The 24,282-nt window shown below is 36.9% G+C and overlaps 1 protein-coding gene across 1 annotated transcript in view; it reads right to left on the bottom strand.

Annotated features, from left to right (window-relative positions):
- LOC134815271 (uncharacterized) overlaps positions 1–24,282 on the bottom strand; it is a 78,284-nt gene that overhangs the window by 8,997 nt on the left and 45,005 nt on the right. The window contains exons 3-8 of the mRNA XM_063823784.1: positions 12,455–12,589; positions 11,833–11,990; positions 11,566–11,716; positions 10,227–10,331; positions 8,072–8,197; positions 7,450–7,840 (exon numbers count right to left, since the gene is read on the bottom strand). Coding sequence (XP_063679854.1) covers positions 7,450–7,840; positions 8,072–8,197; positions 10,227–10,331; positions 11,566–11,716; positions 11,833–11,990; positions 12,455–12,583 — 1,060 coding nt within the window. The 5' untranslated portion in view covers positions 12,584–12,589. The remainder of the gene's footprint in view (positions 1–7,449; positions 7,841–8,071; positions 8,198–10,226; positions 10,332–11,565; positions 11,717–11,832; positions 11,991–12,454; positions 12,590–24,282) is intronic.

Raw genomic sequence — 24,282 nt, 5'->3', positions numbered from 1 at the left:
GTTTGTGAACGCGTTCGCTAAAAGATTTTAACGTTCGGAACATAAGGAACGTTAATTGCTATTATGAAATCTTAAGATTCATGTTTAGTTGGTTTCATCGGTGTAATTTATTACAAATATTATCTGTTCACCTTAAAGTTAGAAAATTTTGCTTTCCGCAATAGAAACCATAAAAGTGATATGGTTATTCTTTCCAACAAAAGGTGGCTCGAGCTCCATTCCCCCTACATTCAGTAGGGTTTTGTGTTCACCCGGCTGATCAGGGATATGATCAGCACACGAATCAGGATGTCTGGGAGGAGTTTCTAGATGTCACTTTCGCAGTACACGTTCTACCGAGAGAAAAGAGGCTTATTCTCTACTGACGCTGCCTCAAGTTTTAGCCAAGATTCTGACGATCCAGTCTGTTGGTGGAGCAACTTCGGTTGCGAGGTACCCGAACTACAGAGTTTTGCAATGAAAGCGCTGTCGCAATCGACATCAGACTCACCGGCCCTGTGAGACGAATTGGAGCTTGTACGACTGGGTGATAAACTAAAAAAGAAACCGCCTCACAGTTAACAAGCAGCGAGACCTTATTTATGTTAACGCAAGTTTGCGTCTTATGAACAATTCACGAATTAAGGAGCAATATAATTTCATTACTTATATTTGCTATACTCAATACTAGTGACTTCTGTTTATTCATTATTGTTTATTTACTGTCTAATTCCGACAACATGGTTTTATCTCATTATATCCATCTTAATCTAAAGTTAAAAACTATCGGAAAAATTATCAAAATATTGACTAACGTTCACTAACGTTCACAAACGTTCACTACAAAATGATTGGAACGTACGTTCAGTACGACTGAGTTCAGCGTTCACTACAACTAAGACTAATTTACAACTTCTTATACCTTTCTTTATGTGACTCTTATGGTTAGAGAATCTCTTAGGGAGATTTGAGGTAGTATAACCGACATACGACTGTTTACAAGTCTTACACTCCATTAAATAAATGAGGTTATAACTCTGACAAGATATATACTTAGTTATAGGGAAAACTTGTTTAGAATGGTGACTACTAAAATTGGAACAGGGGGACAGGACATTTTGCTTACAAACATAACATTTACCACAAGCATGGCACCCTGGGTCGACAGCCCCGGGAACCGCCCTTAGACTTTCGGAGTCTGGTTCCTGGATCTGGCTTGCAGTTGTTTCTCTCTCATTATCACAGTTTAAAGTTCCACTGGCACGGTACTTATTGTGTACAAGCATGCCACCGATCGCGATAGATGACTCACGAATACACTGTCCGCACGTACCAGCTTCTTCAGGGCCGGATCAAGGTTGAGAAGGTGCTTATACTTATGGATAATGCCCCCCATGTTGGGAAGTGCTGGATTTTGATCCATCACCATGGGTATTAAACAGGCAGTCGACTCATCCTTGTCTTTAAGGGTATACAAGTTTTTCCTATTAGCTATATCACTAAATTTGTTAAAGGCATCTTCTATAATACTGGAATGATAACCTCGGGCTAGGAGGTAACGTGTATAGACCTCTCTCTGCTCCAAGAAGTTAGTGTCTTCACTGTTGTTCTGTCTCACCCGCCTCGCCACTCCAAAAGGTATGTTTTTTACAACATGGTTCCTATGGCATGACGTGGGGATAAGGTAGCAGTGGGTGTCACTAGGTTTAGAGTAGAGTTTGGTGTGGACAACATCACCAACAGCATAGACATAGGTGTCTAGAAACTCAACGCCGTCCCTAGAGTAGTCGTAAGTAAACAAAAGGTTTGGGTGGATACTATTGAGCCATTCCATGAATTGTAATAATTCCTCAACAGTACCGGGCCAAGCCATATAAATGTCATCACGTAATCTACCCCAGAATGCTGGTCTATGAGGCGGGCCATATTCTAGATCTCCTTCGTTAACTAAAATATCAATCTTATCCATAGCACAATCAGCATACTCACATGAGTTCTTAGGACCCATCGCTGCTCCACGCTCCTGGCGGTATGTTATACCGTTAAATGAAGCAATGTTGTAATCAAGAGTAATTTCTAGTGCACTAATAATGCATTCTGTACTAAACAATTGATCACCACTACTCCTTTTATTCAGGTGCTTAGTGCATTGTTGGATCCCCATATCCCTAGGAATGTTGGTAAACATGTTAGATATATCGATGGCAACATGTATAACCTCCTTTCCCAACAATATGCTAGACTCGTTCAGGCTATCAATCTTCCTCAGAAAGTGAGGGGTATCAATAATTCTATAATTCAAAGTAGCCTTCTTCAATTCATACGCAGTCAAGGCAGAAAGGTTTTCAATGTATGAACCACAGCCGGTGGTAATCATCCTCCCAGGATACAAAGGTGGTTTGTGTGCCTTGGGATTCAGGTAAATGTTTCCAGGCTGGTTAAGCTCAGTACATGGAATAACCCACTCCTTGACCTTCTTGGACATACCTAATTCATCTTTAAACTCAATTGTCCAATTCGAAATTTTATCAATCAATTCTACAACTAAATCATCTACATTATTTACAATACTATATACAGATCTATCATTTAAATGTACACCTATTCGTTGAATATAATCTTCTTCACTAAGAAGGAAGAATCCTACTCCTTTATCGAATGGTCTGATTACAATGTCTTTCCAACCTTTGACTTCTTTGAGAGCTGCTCTGATGGGCGCAGCGATGTTATCTGGTGAGACGAATTTCTGAGTTGGCCTGTGGAGGTCTACTTCTGCTCTGCAGCATTTTATAAATGCCTCAAGTGCAGGGTTTTTACAAGATTCGAAAGTACGTAATGCATCAGTCTTTATAAGACAACGTTCCATGTCAGTAACTCTCTTATCTGCTTTGTTGGGTCCACATTTAAAGCTATCAAATACAACTTTAGCTCTCATTTTAGAAAACCATCTACACAGATCGTTCTCGAAGCGGCTTAGATCTGGTAGGGGAGGTGTAGGTGCAAACTTGTGAGACAAGAAAAAGACATAGAGTTGCTCTTTACTAAGCTCTTTGTCTGTAAGATTTACAACTGTTCTGGACATGTTTTCCATTGACAAGTCTTCATCCTTGGGAAGAGTACCTTTGATTAACGTCCTCTGATGTCTGTGGGATGTGGTACGATTAATCTTTTTTCTCTTCCTTCTTCTCCTCTTCTTCACAGGTTTAGCATTATCCACATATGAAGGTGCAACATAAATAGCATAGTCCTTATCTCTCTTCAACTTAGATTCATGACGCTTGGTTAGATCAAGTTTCTCCTTATGCATTAAATTAGATAAATGATTCTCTAAATTTTCATGATCTGATGGGGGAAGTGCAGATTTGATGCAGTTTTTGAAACTATAAAAGCTTTTACGCAAAGTCTGAGACCTGATTACTTGATTATCTATGACTAAGTCTAGCATTCTTGATTTCTGTAACTGATTAAGCGCTTTACAGGATTCTACATAAAAAGTGTCTTTAACTGCACACCTAAAATTGATTTGAGTAGCAATACCTCTAGGGATATTACCGTGGTGTCTCGTAGTCTGTAAGTATCTCAATTGACAAGATGCCCTAACTGATCTAACTGCTAAGTTGTCCAATTTAGGCATCGGGGGACTCATAATGATAAATGTTACTGAAAACAAACTAAAATCTCATAAAAAGATGTCGGATGACAAACGGAGCGAGGATATATATATATATATATATTTGTATATATATATATTTTATATATATGGACACGTTCATTGAAGTTTGAGGATATTGGTAAATATTAGTGACCCTACTGAATGGCACGATGATGTAAAATGTGTCACACTATGAAACTATATAAACCCTCTAACCCTAAGATAATCGTTTCATCCTCTAGATAAACTTTGTCGCATAACGATATCTTTATCAGACGATAAGATATCGCTCAAATGCGGCCGGCAGTGAGTTGTAAACTTTGTCACATTATAAAAACGTGACGGAGTTTATATGGACCCCTTGTTGCCGTGTTTGACCAAATTTTCGAATTTCCAATTCATAGAATAGCTGTATATGACTATTATCTACATATTTAGCGACTTTTTTCCTTAAATGGTAGCACCATGTAAACTCCGTCACACATTTAAAAAATTTATATGAGGGATGTTTATGACATCCTGACAAGAAATGCCGAATAGTCTAGCATTATTTTGTGAGCTGAATGTGTTTGGAATTGTTCACATATTTCATTGTTATAGGCAAATACAAATACAGAAGGCAGAAATAGGTAAATTTAGTCACATAAATTTGTATGATATCTCAACATGTGTGAAATTGAGTAAATATTAGTATACCAACTTAAACACCCTATATTACGTACTATGAATCAATTAACAATATTTCAACCATACGCCGGTCATATAAATTATTATATGGCAGTGATATGTTAACATTGGATAAATTTCAACACCTGAACAGGGTAAAAATTTGTAAATTTCGTCACAAAAAAAATATTATAACTTTATTTGCTCCGTGTTGGCAAAATAACTAATTTATCGACATAGTGATGGTGATAAAGTAACATTATATACTAATTGAGGTATGATTCTTCAAAATAGGGGCAAGAAATGTAAATTTCGTCACATCAGCCATTGCATTAGTTAGATAGATTTTCTTTCATATCAACTGCCCTTATTATAGTTGGAATGGATTTATACAGGAAATATAGAAACCCATGCCCATTTTTCATCACATTGAAATTATACTGTTGGGGCAGGAAAAGTAAATTTCGTCACATTTCGGTAAATTAGTGATATTAAACTCAGCATTGTTAAACTCGAGTTCTGATTTGCTGAAAAATAACCTACCAATAATTCCTGGAAGAATATTGAATTCTAATCGGGGTATGGTTCTTCAAAATAGGGCCAAGAAATGTAAATTTCGTCACATACGTCATTGTAAAATTTAGATACATTTTATTTCACATCAACAGTCCTAATTATAGTTTGAAATGATTAATTCAGAGATGAAGGAAATATAGAAACCCATGCCCATTTTTCATCACATTGAAATTATACGTTTGGGGCAGAAAAAGTGAATTTCGTCACATTTCGGTAACTTAGTATAATTAAACTCAGAATTGTCAAACTTGAGTTCTGATGATCTGCTGAATAATAACCTACTAATAATTCATGGAAGAATATTGAATTCTAATCGGGGTATGGTTCTTCAAAATAGGGTCAAGAAATGTAAATTTTGTCACATACGTCATTGTAAAATTTAGATACACTTTCTTTCACATCAACAGTCCTAATTATAGTTTGAAATGATTAATTCAGAGATAAGGAAATATTGAACCCATGCCCATTTTTCATCACATTGAAATTATACTGTTGGGGCAGGAAAAGTGAATTTCGTCACATCTCGGTAACTTAGTAAAATTAAACTCAGAATTGTTAAACTTGAGTTCTGATTTGCTGAATAATAACCTACTAATAATTCCTGGAAGAATATTGAATCCTAATCGAGGCATGTTTCTTCAAAATAGGGTCAAGAAATGTAAATTTCGTCACATCAGCCATTGCATTAGTTAGATAGATTTTCTTTCATATCAACTGCCCTTATTATTATTGTGACAATTTGTACATCAACTGCCCTTAACTTGAATCAGCTCTATCCGTGCATCGTCCTTATATACAGTTTTCCCGCCTTCCAAATCAAAATCAGATATAAATGATTTCGGCAATTCACCCAAAATTTTAAATTCCATATAATGTTACAGAATTTACATCATTTCCCAATAAGTGCATGTATTTGCTAACTTTTCAAAACAACATATTTTAGGGCTATGATTGGTAGAAGAACCATCAAATAATGAGTTGAAAGGGTTTTGAGGACACCTCACAGTAGAAAAGAGGTATCGTATTCTGAGTGTGACAAAGTTTACGAAATATTGCCTTAAAACCGTTCGATCCCTGCCCTTTAGCCAAATGTTGTATCATAATTGTAAATTGTTAGAATGACCTAATCTACTATATTTTAAACCAAAAAATGCTAATTGGGCAGCTATGGTTAACACAGTCACAAAAATGTGACATTTTTTACATTATAGTGCCTAAAAACAATAAATTGTATTTCTGAGCCGTGTATATGGAAGTATGGGTCACGTGGCTAATGTCCAGAACTTCTGAACACGCTATATTTTTTGGTTTACCAATATCCTTAAACTTCAACATGAACGTGTCCATTTACGATTTCGTATCATTTTGTGACGATGTTTACATCAACTGCCCTAAACTTCAATCAACTGTATCCGTGTATCGTCCTCATATAGAGTTTTCCCGCCTTCCAAACCAAAATCAGATATAAATGATTTCGGAAATTCACCCAGAATTTCAAATTCCATATAATGTGACAGAATTTACATCATTTCCCAATAGCCAAGTGCATGTTTTTGTTAACTTTTCAAAACAACATATTTTATGGCTATGATTGGCAGAAGAACTATCAAATAATGAGTTGAAAGGGTTTTGAGGACACCTCACAGTAGATAAGAGGTCTCGTATTCTGAGTGTGACAAAGTTTACGAAATGTTGCCTTAAAGCCGTTCGATCACTGCCCTTTAGGCCTACATTGTATCATAATTGTTAGATTGACCTAATCTACTATATTTTAGACCAAAAAATGCTAATTGGGCAGCTATGGTAAACAATGTCACAAAAATGTGACATTTTTTACATAATAGTGCCTAATAGCAATACATTTTATTTTTGAGCAGTGCATATGGGAGTATGGGTCACGTGGCTAATGTTCAGAACTTATGAACACGCTAGATTAATATATGTTAAAATTAAACCACTATCGTCAAAAACGCTGTTTTAGAAATTTACCAATTTCCTCAAACTTCAATGAACGTGTCAATATATAATTGTTGACTGAACAGGCAATCCGAGCCATCCAAACGATTTCAATCGCAAATGAATGTGATTATACTGATAGCCTCATTAATAGAAATGTCACCATGAATTTAGAAAGTTACTCCTAGCATCGCAGTAGTGGTACTAGGTTGATTGATCTGCCAGTAAGTGTCAAATAAGGAAGTTACTACAACTACAAGTGATGGGAACAAAATAAAGAACTGACATTTAATTATTATTATTTCATCACGGTTTCGCAACCTCTGAATTCATCCAAAAGGCAAATAAAATTCGAAAATTTGTTTAACGACCACGTCAATATCTCCCAGTACTTCAATAGCCCATGGCAATAATAACTGATGACATTTTTATTGAGAAACTGCTTGTCCAGTAAAACGACGTCTATAAAATTGTTTAAGGAAGTAGCAGCGCGGTTGCCAATCGACCTACCTTTATGCTTCACTGCTTTACTAAAGCACGTAAAATTATCTACAGTAAACCCTCAATATACCGAGCGTTAGATTTACCGGAAAATTAACATTTGAACTAAATAAACTTACCCATTCCATCTCCATTCCAGCAAGGAGTAGTGTTGTTAGATCCTGCGCAAGGTAACGTGGCTGGATCAACTATAGCACTTTCTAAATCCAGCGTCTTGGAAAAGTAGTTCTCGAAATGAGACAAGTCAGGTCCGCTTCCTCCTTGTCTCTTTCTCCTCCTCTTTTTACCGAAGTCTCTGTCTGTACAGCTTCTTGTGAAATCCACCGATTTCAAATACTTGTCAATTTTCCCCATGAAAGAGAAGAGGCTGCCGTTTTGCATTTCCAGATGGTAGTTTAGGGTGAAGTAGATCTCATCCATCTTCTTAATGAGCTGTGAGTACAGGTCCTTGTAGAGCAAGATGGAGGCGTAGCAGCCACGGACTACGTTGAGGCACAGGTCTCTGCAAACCTGAGATAAAACACCATATTATATCTCCAGGTCATATACTGTCATCTTAGTCTTACTGGTATGGTGGGTACTGGTAATGAAGAAACGATATTGACTTATATAATGTATCCTGGTCAGTCCAAGTAAATCTAATAGTGATATAACCGATGGGTATGCAATGAATTATAGAAGTTGTCACTATTTGTACGTTCAATAAATTATTTGAACATGTTGAATCTTGATAAATCTTACCTTAGCTTGAGCAGTGCTGTCAAGGCAGAGAGGACAGCCAGCAGGTCGGTAGGTCAGATCTAGCGGTATCCCAGCTTTACTCACGTTGTTAGAACACTTCTTCGACGGACGTAGTGATGCTGTAGCCTGAAGTGCATTTCTCACTTCAGTTTATCATCTTCATCATGTGAATACTGATGACGTCATCATGCGAATACTGATGACGTCATCATGTGAAAACTGATGACGTCATCATGTGAATACTGATAACTGAATCACATTGATGATCATGTGAAGATATGTTATATGATCATAAGTCGCAATGTTACTTTACTATTATATTTATCAGTGATGAGTGGTCAGTGGGCAGCTCATTCATCATCCCGTGTCAATATTAGAGTAAAAACAAGCACTTAGCGCGAATCAAGTGCTCTCTTTGTTAGTATAACCGATATTAAAAGCTAGGCCAGTTTATTACAGTTATTTTGATTTGTATTAATCAGAGCTTCTCCGCTGATTTGACAAGTTTTTGGCAATTAATCGAAAGTTTCATACCATGACCCTCAACCAGTGTCATCGTGTTTAGCTGAGTCACACTAATCTCACGATGCAATGTTTTATTTCGTGAAACGATTGCTGATGGATGCCGAGGTTTTAGGGATATTTGGCAACTATCAAATAGCTAAGTGGAAACTGAGATCAACTTCGTTGGTTTAATAACCGGTAACCGATCATTTAAACCAGAACCAGAAACAACAAGTTGACAAACTGTCTTTGCCGGAGATAACCGTCTTACATAAACATTAAACAATTTGTACTAGCTCAAACTGTTAACATAAAACGTGAGCTCTTTTATAATATCTGTCCATCTAAATGTTAAATGAAAGCGAATCATGCTCTATAATCACAACTTCGCAAGAGGATGTTTTAATAACTCTGTCAAAATGTTTTAATAACCCTGTCAAAATGTTACAACTTCTACTTACTTACTGTGACTATTAAACTTATAAATGGAGACTCATTTTCACTTTGTCATCAAATGCTTCGAATCAAAATTCTTTTAGAGAACTTTAGAATTCAGGGACATTTAAGACAGAAGACTAGATGATAGGGGGGGGGGGGGGGGGGATAACGTATTTTTTTTGTTTTTTTTTTGTTTTTTTTTGTTCTTTTAAAAAAATTTACTTTTACCATAACAAAACTTATACCGTAACAAAAAAAAAAAAAAAACAAAAAATTCATTTTGAGCTATTTCGATTTTGAGCTATATTTTTATCATTTTATTGGTTTTTTCCTTTTTTCCCCCTTTTTTTTCCTTTTTTGTTTTTTTTTTGTTGTTTTAATTACTTTTACCTTAACAAAAAAAAAACAAACAACAAACACGTTATCCCCCCATGATACCATTTATTAATTTTTGTTCATCGGCATTATAGTGCCAACACCACCCCACTGTGAGACAACCCCACCCCTCTGTGAGACACAACGCCCACCCCACTGTGAGACACAACCCCCACCCCACTGTGAGACACAACCCCCACCCCACTGTGAGACACAACCCCCACCCCACTGTGAGACACAACCACCACCCCACTGTGGGACACTGCACAACCCCACCTCAGATCTGAAGTTATGGCTATGCACCAGGAGACTGATGATGTAACGAGATTGTATCGCTTACGACTAGCAGTAGCATTGTGTTATATATCCCGTTTATAAGAGTTCCAATCCGTGACGTCACGGATTGAAACTCTTATAATCCGTGACTGTACTTAGTAAATTCTTGCACTCTTTATATTACTATTTTAGTCATGTTAGGTTAATGTGATGAGCTTATGAGTATTGAGTTCGCTTAATGAAATTGCTACCTGCGCTCACACCGTCAATCCTATGTAACCACTCAGAAAGTCAAACTGGATCATTTCGATTTACAATCTATTGTAATAGTGAATTTGCTAATTAATCATTAATAAATCAGCCAAAGGTTCGATTTGCCCACAGCTTTGCTATGAAATATATTTTCCGGTCGCAGAGTTAAAGTATATCTTTCCGACACTATTTTTTGTACCCATCAGTTAACAATCATACGGAGTTACAGCGAATGTCACTCTCATTTCCCGTTCTAATCTCTCTGTAAGTATCTGTTGGTGAGTGTTCCTCTGTTAAAGTAAGAACTTACCAGTAAAGTCACGTTGATCGCCTGAACTCCCTTCTGATAGGCGTAAATGTTGTTCACTAGTTTTATAATGTCGGGCATAGCGTCTTCCTTTAGCTTAACGACCTCCTGAAGAAAGAAAATCTGATTGAAAAATAAACGGTTGTTATAGGACTCCTTCCGTTAAATGGGAGGTTATATTGTAAATTGCTCCGGTAGGTCTTCCGATTGAACATTGTACTCATGCAATTCATGGACGGTATGAATGTTTTACCTTTAGGGAGCGTAACAGTCGAAAGGTTTTATTACTTAACACACTTCTAGTTAAGTTATCCTTAACTTTTATATTTTCTTTGCGTCTAGTCTTTTCGGTTCAACATGACGTCTTGAAGTGACTTCAACCAACTTCGATAACTTTTATTAGCCGGACAGGAACTGGATCGGTTATCAATTTTTGAATCGGAACTGGGACCGGTTCTTTTCATAATTTGTTTTATTCTTAGAACCGGATTTCACTCTAACCATAGGTGTGGGCATGTTGATCCTATTTCATAGTATTTGTACACAGCGGTACCAGGTACCTCAAATCTAATTATAGAACGAAAAGCGGCCGATGACGCGAAAAAGTGTTGTATCAGGTCAATGACAATAGTGTGATTCTGCACCCACCGCACTTATATGTTGCCTTTGATTCTCAAGGAAACAAATTTCATAACTACATGACGTAGATCTTTAATAATAACGTTTAAAAGAAAAGTACATTAGAGGGTAGGGCGTGTTTTCATTATTTGTGAACTTTTGACTTTTGACGACACGCAAGTAACAAAATTGGGCAATTCCTAATAACCTTATGTAATGTCTATGACAAGTACCAGGAGGTTTATTGATTTGAATTCCGTTTATATGAAACCATCTTTGGCCGTTTGATACCATTTTTGCTCATTTGATACTTTTTGACTGCTTGATACTTAATAACTTAACTGGCGATACTCGTAAAATATTTGTTCCAAATCCAAGACACAAGACCGTCGACGAGTCCAACTACAACATACAACTAGGCGCGCGTCTTGGTAGATTATAAATATAAACCTACAATTTGTAAAATTTTGTTATAGATATCCAGTATTTTGTTTATATAAAACCGGACTAGATTTTAATCTTATATTATTCGGACAGATCCGGATTCAGCCGGATATCCAATTGGTTATTGAATTGAACCGTCCATATAACAGTTTCCGTTTATTTAATTGTTCTGACTCGTTGAATCTGATTATCGATAACATACAAACATTGCTGGCAGCTGATTCAGAGTTCAGACTTCAGGCGATAATTACATGAGTTAGAAACATTTAAATAAACTAACCTTACGTCTGATACAGGTTGGTTTAATAGCCACTATCTCGAAGAGAGCCAGCTCGAAGAAGTGCTCGTAGGATATGGGTAACCCGTCCTCCACCTGCTTTATCAGTCCTCTAAACACTGCCCAGTTTACTTGCTCCGCGAACGCGCCCACACTGTGGGGTTGAAAATTAGATTGAAAATTAGAAATCATTCAGAAATTATTACAAAATAGCCTTTAATAGCGTCGAGTTATTCGCCCCGTTTTGTCCGTTAAACATTTAAAACTAACTTGAATCTCTCTATCCGTCTGTGGAGGGTGTAGAGTGCGAACTTAGTGAAGTCGTCAGTTACCCTCTTTTCAAAGAAGTACTCTGAGACGGTGTTGCAACAGGTAAGACCTTTGTTACAGGTGAAAAGGTTCTGGATCTCCTCCGGACTTGTGTGTCTCTGAAAGAAAGGGGTTCGTGAGGACTGAGGAGGATGAGGGGTGGGGGGGGGGGGGTAAACTTGATCTAACTTAAGTTTAAGTCACTTGTTACTGGTACGAGTGCAGAGTAACTCAAAACTAATACTTCTAATAGTCTGCTAGTGTCACTTCCACAAGTGACAGCTCGTAACTATAGTAACTGTAACTATAGTTACTATAGTCAGTGTTAACTGCCATGGCTAATGGTTCCAACCTGTCAAATTTATCTCTCATAAAATACAGGACACAGGTCCTCAGCAGCAAGATGAGATCGCCCAACATCTCACTGTTTCCTTTGTCTGGTCAACATAATAAGCAAATATTGGAATGATTGTTGCAAGCCATTTCATGGTGTTCAATACTCAATAGTTTCATTCTTACTGCTGCTTTTGATTTTGAGCACTAGTTTCTATCTAAATATTATTTAAATGATCTGTAAACCAACCTGGAAGCGTTCAGTAAGTACAGTTCCAATCTCAGAGCATGAGTCTTGCGGAGGAGTAAAGGAAGTAACCATGCAGACAAATAATCCACATTGAGCCATCACACGGTACAGTGCCCATCTCAGTTCCATCCTCTCCTGCACAGACGAATCATTCAACTTGGTTATTGTTTTTAATTAAACTGTTGTTTTTAATTAACTTTTTGTTTTTAATTAAATTAAGAAATAACACATACCCCTGACCAGTTGAAAAGAAATTATCAAATCAAATATTGGAAGCTATTTTGGCTGCATTTTCTGCACATTGTAATTGTAAACCGTTGTTATATATAATATATATATATATTAAGCATTTATCCGTCATGACATATCAATAGCTATTTGAAATTTTCACTAAATTTATTTTAAAAATGAAACGTTCAATTTTGGAGACCTAATTTTAGGACGGTTAAATTTTGGGAGGTGATCGTAAGGCGTAAGTTTTCTGTATGCTATAAGGAATGGTAAAGAGTTGTTCACTTCGGCCCACTTGTCTCATTTACCAAGAATACTAATAAATAACAAAACCTCGCGATGACAAAGCAGGTTACAATTTCAACTTCAAGAACGCTATAACAATAAGCTTAGAGTTCAAAGACTTACAGCCTCAACAAAGCTTTGTACTATAAGACGAGTGACAAATGTTATTGCAGCCGTCATCAAAAACAATATTATAGTTATACTGTTATGATTGCTGCGGTGATTAAATACTAGCATTTAGGAGCACTGAGCAGCTGATAGTTTTTTAGGGGCCGCCGTTAAGAATGTAAAGAATGTTCAAAGGGTCTTTTGTCCCGGGTCGACTAAAGGACTAATTGTGAAAAACAATTATAAAATGTTTACTGTGGTTAGTTTTGTGACCCGCGAGTCTTTATCCATCTCAAATTATTTTTTACACGACTAGTGGCTAGTAATCAACCTACTGGTCTCTTAAACACAATAATGTTACAGGTTTTGATGATTGAAACTGTGGATCTTTCCGTTAGATAATTACAGCATAAATATTATTTATCCAAAAACAGAATCACTCGGTTCGTCTGTAAACTACTCAAACAATAATTCTACTATGAAATCAAAATGTACAAATTGTGCTTGTTTTTGGGTTTCAACCATACAGTTCATATTGGATCCGTGCAGTTCATATTCATTGCAAGATTGTACAAAAAGCCCCCTCGTGAGTTCCTCAGAGGGATTGCTTCATTGTGGAGAGCCTGTTACTTTTTAATATCGCAATATTTCGTGTGGTCGCAAGGTCCTATATTACTGTTCCCTAATATTTAATGGAATATCGATATATGTGGTGGACTATAATGTTATGATATTCCTGGGAAAGTTCTTTCGTTTTGGGGCAGAATTAATAGCACTATCAATCCAAACCAATCTCACATATCATTTCATTCGTAATTGAAATTGCAATAAAGTTACTGGGCGGCGCTCAGCCTGTTATTCCGCCGAATCTCTATCAGGCTCTATGTTTATGAACATTATAGCCTGGGGTCCCCAGGTAACAATAAAGTGGTTGATATTGATCTGTCTATAAATAATGGGGCTAAGCTGGATCATCTTACGTTTTAAGGAGAGAGTCATTACTAAGCTATGCTATATTAATATAGCTTTAAAAGCCCTCATCCTTTTAACCTTCATCTATTATAGTATTATGCTTATTGTTACAGCACGGTTTAAAAAGGGTTTAGAATACTTTTCGAATGGAACACAGCGTGTTGCTCAAAATAGTTGATATCTATGGTTTTAAGATTTTAAGATTCAAGCATTTTAAAGCTCACAATTTGTCGTGACTTGAAATCTAATAAATCTTCGGGTGCCATAAATTAATAACAGGGATCTCTATAAACAGCAATATTGGATTCGTTGCAAATAATTTAATGTTACCGGCCAGAGCTGGCCTCTCTCTCCACAAAATCACCTGTTACGTAATACAGTAATACTCGGATTCACCGCGGAGTTTTGGGGAAGGAAACATCCGCGGTAAATCAGGGTTTTGTTTACATGTTAAGCCCTATTTGGGGAAGGAAATCCTAGTTTTACTACAGTAAGTAACAAAGAAACCGAGGTTTAACATGTGACCGGGACCGTGATTGTTTTCGACATAAGGTCTCGTATTTTGAAATTCTGTTGCTAAATATAGCGAAAAACCACAGATTAGTTACTTTTCCTAGCGATGGTTTGTTTCTAAGTTGTGAGACTGCCACAGATTGGTTACTTTTCTAGCGATGGTTTTTTTCTAAGTTGTGAGACTGCCACAGATTGTTTACTTTTCTAGCGATGGTTTGTTTCTAAGTTGTGAGACTGCCACAGATTGGTTACTTTTCTAGCGATGGTTTGTTTCTAAGTTGTGAGACTGCCACAGATTGGTTGCATTGTGTCCTCTGTAAGGTCTTTTATATAACGCCATAAGTTCATTATATTTCGCAGGTTTACTGTTAAGTGCAACTATAATATGTAGTTTCATTTCCTAAATTGCTTTGATTTGTATATTGTATTAATTCACTGCGAGAATTTTGCCATGTAATGGTTGGATGCTATAAGAGTGGTCTGATTTAAAGTGGTCTGATTTAAAGTTTCATTATTTTGTTGAGTCTTTAGCTTACCGTTACAAACTATTTAGCTCCTTTTAACCTGTGTTACCCCATGGTTACTGGTTACCATGGTTACCCTGGTTACTATGGTTACCATGGTTACCCTGATTACCCTGGTTACTATGGTTACTATGTTATCCTAGTTACCCTGGTTACACTGGTTACACTGGTTACTATGGTTACTATGGTTACCCTGGTTACCCTGATTACCCTGGTTACTATGGTTACTATGGTTACTATGGTTATCCTAGTTACCCTGTTTACCCTGGTTACACTGGTTACCCTGGTTACGATGGTTACTATGGTTACCCTGGTTACACTGGTTACTATGGTTACTATGGTTACCCTGGTTACACTGGTTACCCTGGTTACTATGGTTACCCTGGTTACAATGGTTACCCTGGTTACGATGGTTACTATGGTTACCCTGGTTACACTGGTTACCCTGGTGACCCTGGTTACCCTGGTGACTCTGGTTACCCTTCTTATAATAATCATGTGCCTAAACTCTTAATGAGGCTGTTCCTTAGGCTTAACATTGAAAACAGGATAATAGTTACATAACAGTTGATAATAGTTACATTGATAATAGTTACACTGTTCATTCTATATATATAATTACTAACATAATTATAATTCTTTTTTTTGTTGTAATATTTTGTTTATAAATAACGGAATATTATGTCTGCAGATCATTTGGCAACGTGCCATTTTTAATCGAATCTATCGTTTTTGTAATGGCCATTTCTTGGGAAAGTATCTCAGGCATTTGCAGTAATCAGGTATGGAAATGGAGAATGATTGTTACATTACATTACCCTGTTTTACACTAGTTACCTTGTGTTACCCTGTGTTACCCTGGTTACCTTGTGTTATCTTGTATTACCTTGTGTTACCCTGGTTACCTTGTGTTACCTTGTGTTATACTGTGTTACCCTGGTTACCCAGGTTACCCTGATTACCATGGTTCCCCTGGTCATGGTTACCCTGGTTATTATGTCTTAATATAATTTAATCATTTAACTAACTAGTTGAGTTTTCTTATCAAGGAATATCTAACGTTTGCAGGAACAAACCTTAACGCACAATTAGCATACAATAAGCACATACGCCTTACGAAAATATAATACAAATTTACTAGTTGAGGTTATAGTTTCTAATTTTACTTTTCAACTCAAAACTTCAGAGCAAGATCTGTGGTTAACTGGTAGAAGCGCACGTTTACAAAATTAACATTAATGCCGGAGAAACTGTTCTGAAGCAACAAAATGAGAAATTAATTGCGACTACAACTAACATTACAATTTGCATGAAAGCTTAATATAGAAATATTTGGAGTTATCAAGATTAAAGGTTTAAGAAACTTAGTGTATTCAATAAAACAGCATACTTCACCGTGATTCGGTGTTTCTTTGACAAAACTGGACAGTTATTTAATTTCGACGAAATTTTAAAATGACAGAGCGTATTAAATATTTTGTCGCAATAACAAGAATAATGAATATGTTAAATTGATGAATAGATCCATAAAAATAGAAATTGTCCTCGGATAATACGCTATTTTGAATACCTCCACCGTCAAGATGTAGGTTTGATTGGATTGATGAGAGCCAGGTGGCATTTAGAAGTGGTGGTAGAAACTGTGAAGTTAAAAACATCAAGCAAACGATAATTCGAGCAAACTGGTCACAATCACGTTCACACATGGTAGTTAAGAACGAAATAACTGGATTAAATAGTGAAACTAAATAGGCGTGCAGAATTAATCAGAAAATGTAAAATTGTATTTAAATAGGGTGGCAATCAGTACGCCCTTCAGTATGGTTAATCTGGTGGTTTTCTTACATGCTACATATTATGATATGGGTGCAACAGCTGACCACTATTTTCTAATAAGGTTCTGCATCGGTTCAAATTGTTGGATTTTAACTGAGGAATAAACTCGAAATTCAATATTTATGATACATCTTCAAGTTTGTCAATTGTCACCCTTGCCCTTTTGATCTTAAAATCCCAAAATAATTGTGCAATCAATTAACCAAAGTCATGTAATGTATAAAACTAGAAGAAACCTGACAAACCCACAAAATAACATGTAACAGTTAAGAACAGTAATAACTAGCGGGCACGGAAGTAAAGCTAAATATAATCATTAACTATGCTAGCTAATGGTTAATGGCCACAGATGCTAATATTAAAGATATAACCAAGAGAAGACTGCAGACAGCCAGGCTTGTTGTCCTCCGCAAAGTTATTCCTACACAGCTGCAATGATACTGCTGGGTGGGTGACAATGACAAACCTCGGGTAGTCACGTGGTCACGTGGTTATTGTGCCCGTCATTTCGACTCCACTTCCATGTTTCAATAGCAGACAGGTACTTCCATTGATTATCTCACAATTGCATCATTAGAAGGCCAAGTAGAGAAGTTGTAAAGAAGTTACATGCTGGTCCGCCAATCAGAGCTGTGCTACCTCTTAAATCCGGGCTGTTTCCTAGCTACTGTTACTATCGGCCAATTGTAGTAGTCGAGTCCAGTTGACTTGCCTAATTGAGAAGCAAATTGAGCATACAACACGCCTCAATTTAACAAACTAAGATAAAAAGCGTCACGTTATCAAAAAGAACAAACCCTCCCCGGCTTTCAAATAGAACGATCCTAAAGTTACCACTTAGCTACTTGTCGGATATTAACGACGGCAAATTCTAGAGCTGTTACAAACTCTATGGCTCGAGCTATTGAGGATTATACAACTGATTATGACGCGGCCACGATGGAGACCTTGACAGATCGGACAGGCCCTATTTATAGGATTAGCTTCACTGTTATTAGAACCAACCATAACCACCTGGTGTAATTCTGGCATTCTGACATTGTCTTCAATAGATATTAGATAATGCAACTTATGAGAGTTTCCGATAGATCGACCAGAACTAAACATAACCTAATTATATCCACGATTAGATAACAACGACCGCGACCGGTCAATCATCGGTAATTACTAATTACTACACTCAATCAATCATCAGTAATTACTAATTAGTACACTGGAGTAACCTACTGAGTTATAGAACTCTGAGTTATAGGTGAGTTGTGGCTCTTAACACACACTAGCACACTGTGACAGCTTACATCCAATTATTAGAACAGCAAGTCAGTACACTGTCAAAATGTCCACATAAAACCTCTAATTTATTATATAACAACCATTTAGGAACCTTTAAATAATCCCTTAACTTTTATACGACCATTTAGAAACCCCTGAACAAGCTCCTAATCATCTCTAATTTTAAATTTATGATGTTAATTTTTGATGAATAACCTCGAAAACCACAAAAAACCCATTATCATGATTATGCAACATCTATAGTGCAACATCTATTATGCAACATCTATAGTAAAGTCTAAACGACTCCTCGATACTCGATAGCTACTGAACAATCTTTTAGAAGAGTGAACGACATTAAGATAATTTCTAAACAAGCTTTGTAAGCAACAATCAAAACAACAGCTACAGAACCATTAAACAACTTATTATCTTCTAAGTATAGCGTCTAAACAACCATCCAGATAATCTCTAAACAGCCTCTCAACAACCCTTAAATAATCTCTAAACGCCGCCCTAACAAGAGAGACTAGATAACCATACAAGAGAAGGATTATCCTGAGTGCTGTACAAGACACTCTAAACTGAGTGGTGTGCAGTTAAACATTATACCCAACGAGCTAGTGAGCGGGTAAAGTGAGTATTGTATCCGACTGAGGTTCCTTAATATCCCAGCTAAGATGAGAGGGTATTAGACAAGTCATTGAGCCTACTCCGCAGTGCCAAGTAGCTAGCTCTGCAGTAACAAGTGCGGCGGAGAAGCCAGTAAAGCAGCCAGAGAGAGAGACGTACACGAGCCACTCCGAGCGAGTGACGGCCACATTCGGGAAAGAGCTGGTAACTGTGTTTTAAAGTTACTTGTCAGAGATTGGAGAGGATTCGTTACTTTGGTTTTGGCAGATGGGAGCTTCAGGGAGGTGTGTCTCTGTCTTCAGGGAGGTGTGCCTCAGCAGATCATTACTCGGGAGAGAGAGGAGTGGCTAATGAGATACTAGCTATCTCACTGGAACTACGAACTTTCACAATGAGAACACGAGTTAACAAAATTAGAAATATTAACCACACAGAATGACTTGTAACTGCTAAATGAGTTCTTCTATTTTAGTCGACCTTGATGATTGATCTAAACGATGATGGACAGCAAAGCCATTGAGGATGAAAAAGAGCAACAGTATACTATGCAACGAGCGATAACACAGGGTCAGAGGATTTCAAATCACTACAGTATAACTGAGAGTGTTGCATTTATATAGCTCATCAGATATCAACCAAGAAGCAGCAACCACCCAAAATGAGTTGTCACGTACTGTCTCAATCAGACTCGAGGGCTTCGTTAGGTTTCCTTTTTGTTAAAACATAGGCCGCCAATAAGAACTACACCAAAACCACCACTCTGGGAGAATTCAGCCCAATTTCTCGGCAGAACAAAGTCGGTTCCAAATAGGTGACAGATGTTCTCTATATGCTGCTCAATTTCCCGCCAGAACAAACTCGGTTTCCCGCCAGAACAAACCCGGTTCCGATAGCTGACAGGTGTTGCCTATGTTCTCAGCTGTCAAGATAAGTTTGTCACTACAGGAACTGAGGGTTATTGAATCCAACCGTGCAATCACACGAAATGGGTGTTGAAGCAACCGATGGGGTTTTGACCTTGGAGCGTTCAATAAACATGAGTTACAGTCGGTGTTGCAATTAGAGAATGGGCGCTGCTTACCATAAATTGCAATAAATATCAGGCACAAAATTATTCATAACGTAATCAAAGCGTGAAAACGGGTAATATTTACAAGAACAAAAGAACTGATTTAAGGCGATATCCGGGGTTTGACAATAAGATGAGCTGTGAACTTTGCATGGCTTACTGTCCTGCTAGTTCCCACACGCAAAAGAGCTGATAACATCCACCTAAAGCAGCCAAACTTATAAATATGATCAAGCGTTTATTGTAAGCATGTTGTTACTGCCATATGTCGCCCTGATAAATATGCTATTTAAACCATCACATAATTATCTCGTTAAATAATTAACATTTTACTTTCTTATGTCAAAATTTAACTGTCGGTTAAACGTCGTTCGTTCTGGGAGGTTGCCAGACTAATGAAGGCTACAACTTACTGTTTAGTGTTTAAAAATGATTTAAACGTCATTTATCAAAGAGATATAAACTTTGTAAGGGATGAACGTACATGGAACAAGCCGTTTATTTGTAATTATGATGAAAAAGATGTGGAATATTTTAGAAGGCCCGTCTAAAAGCCCGTCTAGATTTGATACTGCAGTAAAACTAAAGCAGTAGCTAAACTAGTCCCTTTCGTTAAACTGTTTATTTAACAGACGTGAATTGTATAACGGTGGCACATAAACGTGCCATTTAACGGAATACTAAGAGAGTCTATATCATTAGCAAACTGCCGCGACTATAAACTGACAAACTAAGAGGAAACTCCTTAATCTGTCGCGACTATCAGTAACTGACAGTGACACACTACAAAGTAAGAACAAGCACTGTATAAGTGAGAACATACACCCTAATCTGCGTCATACGTCAAATTCCTCGACAGATCAGACTCGTGAAATTAGATAGAAAACCCGCAAAACTGCACTAATCCCACCCAAAAACTTCTCCCACTTCCCGCGGCGATCCCAAAATACAAAAGTATCGGTTAGTGTATTCTAGATAAGCTTGGAAAGATCAGGAAACAGTGAACTCAGAACTGGCGGGCACGTTACTAAAGTATATAAAATAATTACACACAAGTTGGTTAAGTAGTCTATTAGTTGCTATTGGTAGGAACTGGGAGAGAGCTTTAAACATTCCTGGTACATTATCAGTTGTATAGAGTAATAAAGCCGGTAATTGAAGTGGACCGAATACAGAAATATCTCAAATTCCATCGCATAATGAGCTAATTTTACGTGTTATCAATCTCGTGTTTCGTTGAGGATGATATTAAATAAGTTTCATCTAAAAATAATACCTTTTCCTTGTTGCTCACTACGTGAATATAACCGAGTCGTGACTTAATACTTGAGTGATACACGCAGAGCTCAGCAATGTGATATTCACAGAGGTAACACCAAGAATTAGGGATCTGATGCAGGTCATAATACTGAAACTGACATTTTACAGTTCATGAGTTTACACATGTGCCCACTCTAACGTTAGCTTGAGTGATTAATTAATTAATACCTTGGTAAGGGGTGTGATCCACATATGAGCCCTATTGAACAGAGCGAGGCCCAGAAATTTAGAGGATTTAAAGAGAAGTGAGTAGTATCATGACTGCACCATGATGCTCTTCAAACTGACCTCTAAATTTCAGGCTCTTCTTTCAACAAATTCCTCTCCTATATCCTATATTCTAGATACTATATACTAGATGTATACACTATTCTTTATATTCTAGATACCGTATAGTATATACTATATACTATTCTTTATCATGCCAGGAACGAGACATAAATACCTCAACTAACAGTTCTTAGGTTATACGACTGAATTTAGCAAGGTTCGAACAATCCACCATATGTAAATCCGCCGAAATTTAAAATAATTTCTTGCATTTAATTAAGTGATCTTTTTTCAAGGATATCGAAATTTAGGGGCTAGCTCTTTTAATCAAAAAAAAAATTCCAAGTTTAACAGATCAGCACTCTTCAGTGTCTAGTATTTATAACACATATCACGGAATTTTAGGCAACATTGACAACTGTAACGTAAACACACAACAAAAGCATTGAAGCTGAACAGTCTAGTAGTGCCACAAGTAGTTTTAGTAACAATAACATTGCGACAGCTGTGTACTTGCGGTGAGAAGCTGCTTTACTACTCCTCAATCTCCGACTAGTTCAGAGACTTGGCGCATCCTTTGACCGCTTTAAACTACTTGCCAACAAACACATTGAGGTTTTAAAGGAAAACGAGGCAGAAAGTGGTGCTAAGACGGCGGATCAAACACAGTAACTGTAACACTAACTCTCACAAGTCACAAACATAATATGCTGTTTAAAATAATGAGCGAGATGCATTGCAAAGCCCAACCGGCTCATTTACAAGGCAAATTTGACATCTTTTATTTCTCTGTTGTACAAATAGAGCGTCTGCAAGAATTATGATAGAGATTTAAACGGACGTGGGAGGTGTAAGGCAACTTCTAGTGAAACTCTGTCTGCGATTTTTATGCTCAAGTCTGCTTCAATGTAAAGAATGAATTGTCATGCCGTCACATAGTAATCTTCATTGCTAAAGAAAATAGTAAATTTCAAAAGCGACTGGTAGTGAATGAATAACAGGAAACCTGCAGACAAATAAATAATTTTCAATAAAGCTTGATCCGATTATGAAAATGGGTGGAAATTAACCACATACACAATACACATGCTATAACAAGCCTTATAGTGAAGCAGTGTGTATTTATACATGTTGAAGAATAACACAGCGCGACACATATCAGCACTTTTATCCCAGGTCACATCAAAAGTCAGAGTGATTATATTAATCATATATGTGTAGTAAAACACATATAAGTTACTCTTGACTAGCGTAAAAGTGAAAAAGATTACCATTTATTAAAATAAGAAAGAAAGCGATCTGCCAAGTAAAGTTAAAGCTGCAATATGAGCTGATTACTGCTGGCCATTGTTCGGTTACTCTTTAATATGAAAAGATGGAATAAAACTGAGAACTGAGAATTGAACGATTTTCACAACTGAAGAATGAAGATGTAAAATAAATTTTGTCCGTAAAATGTTTAATTTTTGTCCCTAAAAAAATAGATGAAACAAATTTTACACTTTAACAGTTCTATACCTATTGAATCTGCATTTAAAATAGTAAATTATATCAAGTAACGCTTTTGCGCATGCAGCATGGTAAATGGTAACGTGTTTTTCGATTTAATGGCCGACTAATAACGATTATCAATAGAATTAAAAATGTTGTGATCGTAAAGTTTCTCAAGAGTTGGTGGTCTCAAATTGACCTAAAATACAAAATCTGTATGTCCCAAAACAGAGCTACTATTCGAGCTTGGTAGAGTTTAGCACTACACTGTTTAAACTAAACCAGACCACCAAGTTTTTGAAGAGTTGTCAGTTGAGACCACCAAGTATTTGAGGAGGCGGCTGGGGCGAGTTAAAGCGACCTCACTTTACTTTCTAGCAGACTCCAGGCACTAGCAAGGCTTCATGCTGTCCAATTATCCGTAATATTAATTGTCAGGCTAAACAATTGGTATATTATCTATATAGTACGGTATGTGCTACATCTGTGGTTTTTTTACCAATCACTCGTTGTTCTTATGACATTATAATCGCTATTATATTGCAAGATATTACAATAATGGCCGCTATTATACTGTTATGTGACTTAATTGTGTTGCGGCTAAATTCCGGAAACATTATCAAACGTTTATAAAACTGCACTAGCAAAAACTATAATTCGATGCATCCTGACCAAATGTTAACGTATATTAAGAAACTGTGATTAACTTGGCGAAGCATCACGCATAATCGTTCATTAGATTTACTGATTGTCGTGGCAACAACTTAAATGACTGAAAACCAAATAGTTTCAAAACATAAGAATATCGTGCGAATCGTTTAAACAGTACCACTGTTATGCATACACCGACATTAAAAGCTCCGAAATAAGTACCAGTGGTTTACGATTTCAAACTGCAGTTTATTAGGAAAGTCTCGAGTCTCGACCAAAATGACAAATCAGGATATATCTGAAGGACAACAAACAAATTTTCCATTAATTTTGGTATTTTGGGTATCAAAATTCCAGTCTGATCCACTAACTATAAAAATGGCTGGATTTGAATCCAACACAGTCACATTGCCACAGTTTTATGGTTTCTCTTTATTACCACAAAGCGGAAAAAAATGCAATCTGGCAACATTAAAGATATTTCGTCGTTAAAAGAATTATAACCGAGCTGACACGAAACGAACTGTCTGTTCGAAAAAAGCGCTGTACTTGTTACACACTCCATTTAATAACTTAATAAGTATCCCTCAAGTAGACAAACTAAAATAGATCGTACAAAAGGAGCTATTTTGGAACAAAACATACTTCAACTA

Source organism: Bolinopsis microptera, chromosome 5 (assembly GCF_026151205.1).
Source record: "Bolinopsis microptera isolate Bmic1 chromosome 5, MBARI_Bmic_1.0, whole genome shotgun sequence".
Lineage (NCBI taxonomy): Eukaryota > Metazoa > Ctenophora > Tentaculata > Lobata > Bolinopsidae > Bolinopsis > Bolinopsis microptera.
The sequence above is the reverse complement of the archived record's forward strand: the minus strand, read 5'-3'. Positions and strand labels throughout refer to the sequence as shown.